This window comes from Pimephales promelas, chromosome 12, assembly GCF_988280905.1.
Source record: "Pimephales promelas chromosome 12, fPimPro1.hap1.1, whole genome shotgun sequence".
NCBI classification, from domain to species: Eukaryota; Metazoa; Chordata; class Actinopteri; order Cypriniformes; family Leuciscidae; genus Pimephales; species Pimephales promelas.
In genome coordinates this window covers 21,163,084-21,167,785 of record NC_142780.1, presented here as the reverse complement: position 1 = coordinate 21,167,785, position 4,702 = coordinate 21,163,084, and the positions used below count along the sequence as shown (strand labels likewise).

General features: G+C 34.1%; 1 protein-coding gene across 1 annotated transcript; it reads right to left on the bottom strand.

The window, feature by feature from the left end:
- Nucleotides 1-2,548: 2,548 nt before the first annotated feature.
- LOC148977014 (protein Jumonji-like) lies at nt 2,549-4,395 on the bottom strand. Its single transcript, XM_089118201.1, has 4 exons — nt 4,376-4,395; nt 3,829-4,006; nt 3,530-3,637; nt 2,549-2,875 (listed from the first exon to the last, which is right to left on the bottom strand). The coding sequence occupies exons 1-4, from the start codon at nt 4,393-4,395 to the stop codon at nt 2,702-2,704; spliced, it is 480 nt and encodes a 159-aa protein (XP_088974327.1). The 3' UTR covers nt 2,549-2,701.
- Between the last annotated feature and the right edge of the window lie 307 nt (nt 4,396-4,702).

The window sequence follows — 4,702 nt, the reverse complement described above, 5'->3', positions numbered from 1 at the left end:
GATGGGCCTCACGGACATTCCCAGTGAAGGACTGATATTTCAAATCATAGTGATTTAAAGAAAATATCTTCCATTAAAGATTTCACAGTCTCCGGTATAAAAATAGCTGGGAACATTTGGACCATCTGTGGTTGCAAAATTTACAGTCTCCCTGTACAGCAAGCTGTTGCTCTGAAACCCTGTTACCTCTGGGGAAAAATATGAATTATCGCGGCACCTGCAGTAAGAATGAGGGTTTAAAAGGAAGAGTAAAGTCTGACTGCATGGCTTTTAAAACTAGGCATGTTCTGCCGTTATTAGTGCATTAACGTTCAAAAGTTTGGGGTCTGTACGATTTTTTTTTTTACTTTTAATTATAATTCTTACTTCTTTTAATTTAATCATTTAAATTATGTTTTTCAAGGCTGCATTTATTTAAAAATACAGTAAAAAACGTAATATTTTTTAATATGATTAGAATTTAAAGTAACGGTTTAATTTTCAGTATCATTACTCCAGTCTTAAATGTCAAATGATTTTTTTTTAAAATAATTATAATATGCTGAATTGCTGCTCAAGAAACATTTCTTATCAATGTTGAAAGAAGTTGTTCTGCTTTTACCTAATTTTTTTTTTTAACAATGCATAAGTCTTTACTGTCAATTTTGATTAATTTAATGTATCTTTGGTAAATAAAAGTATTGTTCTCTTTAAAAAAAATACTGACCCAAAACTTCTGAACGTTAGTTCTAAACACATATTCAGATATACAGTATAACACATTTTATAACATTAGTCAAAATGAACTACCAATAAAAATTCTTTAAAAGCATTTATCTTAATGTTTATTTCAACATTTACTAATGCATTATTCTATTTAAAATCAATTCATATTATTTAATGACCTACACTAACATGCACATTGCACAATGAACAGTTGCATTATTTTATATATATATATATATATATATATAATATATATTTATTGTACATGCTTTTTCCTCTTTTTTAACATTTACATTTTTACCATCATATGTTCAAAGGAAATATTTTAAGCACTGTTAAATGTAACCTTCAAATTCTAAAATGGACTTTTAGTATCCGTGCATCTCCACAAAGAATGAGGTCTGTACATGTTTGGAAGGATTGACAAGTGATTTATTTATTAAAACAAAAAATATACAAACTTGAAAATTTTAACAAAAAAAAGAAAAAAGGGGAAAAAAAAAGTAACCAAAAAGCCTATCCCCACTGGACCGGAGGACTGAGTAACAGTGCATACAAATAAACAGTACAGGGATCAGGAGAATCACTGTATAAAATGGGGTGAACAAAAGAAAACAAAACATTTTAAGGCCATAAAAAGTATACAACCACATTTTGGAAACACTTCAGTTTTTTTAACCTTAAATACAAGTTTGTCATTTGGAAAGGGGTGACTACCATGTTTGATTACAGGACTTTGATACAGTCATAGCAATGGGTATCTAGGCCTATGACAGTTTAGTTTTGGGTAAAAGATTTTTCCTTTTCGAATAAAAAAAGTAAAGCTAAAAAACTAGGGATCACCACTATGACATACTTCTCAGTGATTTAAGCAGCACTTATTTGTGTATGTTTTTTGTAGCAACCCTGTTAACATCTATTTTATATCGATGAAGAAACCAATGTAGAAGTAAGGCTTTTTCTTCATCTCGAGACTCTCTCATCCAAACCCCTAGAGACCCGAACTCAAAGGCTCAATTTACTGGCATATAAACATATTTGGGGCTTTCCGTTGTTGTTGGACATTAGTATTTCGCTATAATATTCTATCAAAACAAAAGAATATTTAAAGATTTGATTCTTAAACGGCAGAACAGATGGAGAACCAATAACAAATATAAAGTCAGCGGGACAAAAAGTTAGTGGGATAAAAGGGAAAGTGCATTTACAATTCAAACAGTACAAACTGCCTTCGTGTTATTTGTACTCCAAAGAATTTAGTAAAAGGCCTCAAAATGTGCTTTTAAAAGTGGGGAGTCTCCAGATGGGAATTCGCGAAGGAAATCTCTGATCGGTACTGTCAGAAACGACCACGGTCTCCTTCACATGTCAGATCTGTGTAAAAGTGTCAAGCCTGTACAGTTTTACCGAAATGCCAGAAACTACGATATGTACCGTCTGACGCGTCGGCTGCAATCTTACATGTTCGCTCTTGTTCCTGACAGCATTAAGACGTAATAAACATGAGCCCAAGAGACAAACAGGCAGTAAGGGTGATGGAGAAAAGTGTCACTACAGCACCAGTTAAAACACAAATGATAGGAATAGTATAGGATATATTTATATCTATGTATACGCATATCTATACTCGATTTAATGCTAAAACAACCCGGAAATACTCATCTAAAAACCAATCTCAGTACTAGTGCAAAAGGTTTCGTGCTTGTTGAATAACCAATAGTTATGTCAGGTGCCCTAAACAGTTATGTATTCGCCTCGCCCCCTTGTATTTGCCGCAAAACACGATGTAACATTTAACCTCCGTACATTCAATATATTGGTCTAACCAGCCAGTCACTACATGTATCTGTAATACAAAAGTGCAATATAACAGCTTGTTGTTGTATTGATATTATACACTAGGTACAAAGAGTATTGAAGAGAGTTTCTACACAAGTATTAGGAACACCTGATATAAAAGGAGAGCCGCAGGAATGTTGCTGACGGTCTGGTCTGGTTAGGAGCGGCCGCTGCTCTTTAAGGAGGAGCTGGAGAGGGGGACCAGCGCTGAGCTCTTGTTCCTGGGGCTTCGTTTTGCTGGTGTCTTGCTGGGACCGACGGCTTTCTGCTTCACTCCACCCTTCTCCAATGCTCTGCCACACACTCGATTTACCAGACTGTTGATCTGCTCCTGTGCAAAAGAGTGTGGGATGAATGAGGTTACACATTTGCTTTGAATAATATGCTATTCCAGGACGGGACTTTAATCTCGAAACGTTTCAACATTAATTTGGAAATTTTTCGACTTTAATCTGGAAATGTTTCGACTTTAATCTGGAAATGTTTCGATTTTAATCTCTAAATGTTTCGACTTTAATCTCTAAATGTTTCGACTTTAATCTAAAAATTTTTCAACTTTAATCTCGAAATGCTAGATTTTTTTTTTTTTAACAGATTTTTTTTTTTTTAGGTTGCGGTTCAGGGCTTCCGTACTGCATATTTATCCATATAATGAAAGTCAGTGGGGTTCAGAAAATGACAATTTCGTCATCAAATTTGGAGTTTTCTGCAGAACATCTCTGTATTTAACATGTTTAAATTATTTCAAATATTTATCACTGTTACAATTTTCACTGTATTTTTTTTTAATCAAATATAAATAAATATTATCGGCCTTGGTGATTCAATTATTGATTTTAGTTTCTATTTTGTTTTAATTTTGTTTTGTTTTAATTGATTTTAGTTTTAATATGCTGTAGTTTTAGACACTACTTACAAAAAGTAGACAGTGTACAGTTAATTCTATTCCAAATGTACAATGTACTCGCTGTAGAGAGTAAAGTACCTCAGTGTAACGAAACATCATCTTGAGGCCACGGGGAGACCTGCGCTTCTGGATGTATCGAAGAGCACATTCCAGACAGAAAACCACATTATCACTCTCGTGAACAACCTGTTGAAGAAGACAGAGGTGAGAGAATACATGATATTTGCAAATATGACGACTTATAGCATAGCCAGAACAATTACCCAAGGGGAATTCCTTCATAATTTAAGATAGAACACACACTTAGGGTACTTCAACTTATTCCTTTACACCCTGAAATGTAAAATATAAAGTGAGGAGTATTATTGAATATTTACCATAGAGAGGTAACACAGATGCTGGCACACTTGGCAGCGCCGGTCAGACGTGTCTTCTGTAAATCTCAAGCGTTGCTGCTTCTTCTTGTCTGCATGAGACTCACAGTGAGAGCCGTAGCGTGCAGACAAACGGAGCCCGGCCTCGAACAGATCCCCGCGCTGGCTAATCTCTGCATCCCTGAAAGAACGGAACAGGAATTTTAAGCAACTTTCTAAAATTCAGCCTCAACTAGCGTCAACTAGCACTTAAAGAGCTTTAAATCCTTTAAATATTCATTTCATAACACTGTTAAATGTAATCGCCACCAAACCTCAAAATGAATAAACATTTTTATATGGTACATTAGACCATTGTGATACCTTAATTCATTTGAAACATGTAAAACTGTCAATTTAACTAAATTATTCTCACAAAATAGTATAGAAATTTACTATATATATATATATACACACACACACACACACAAAATTTACAGGTTTATCTATCCGTGTTATTTTAACATCTGTTATACTAGTGCAAAACTTATTCGTGCCCGTAGCAAGACACTTGTCAAGTTTGAGATCCATCGGACTAACGGTTCGAGAGATATGTGATTAACAGACAGACACACACACACACACACACACACATACACACAGACAGACGTTCCTGTAATTTATAGATAGATTATTGCATGTTGTTGCGCCAAAGTAACATACCTAGATCTACCCCCTATTATTATAATTTTTGTAAATTATGTGTTGAATTGTTCAATATGCTCTATGACTGGTAATAAAATGAGTGGAAATATTTTTTTTCTCTATTATTTCATATTCATTTATTCATTTCATTTCATGTTTCATGCAATAGAGGGTTATAAATATCTCAATATCT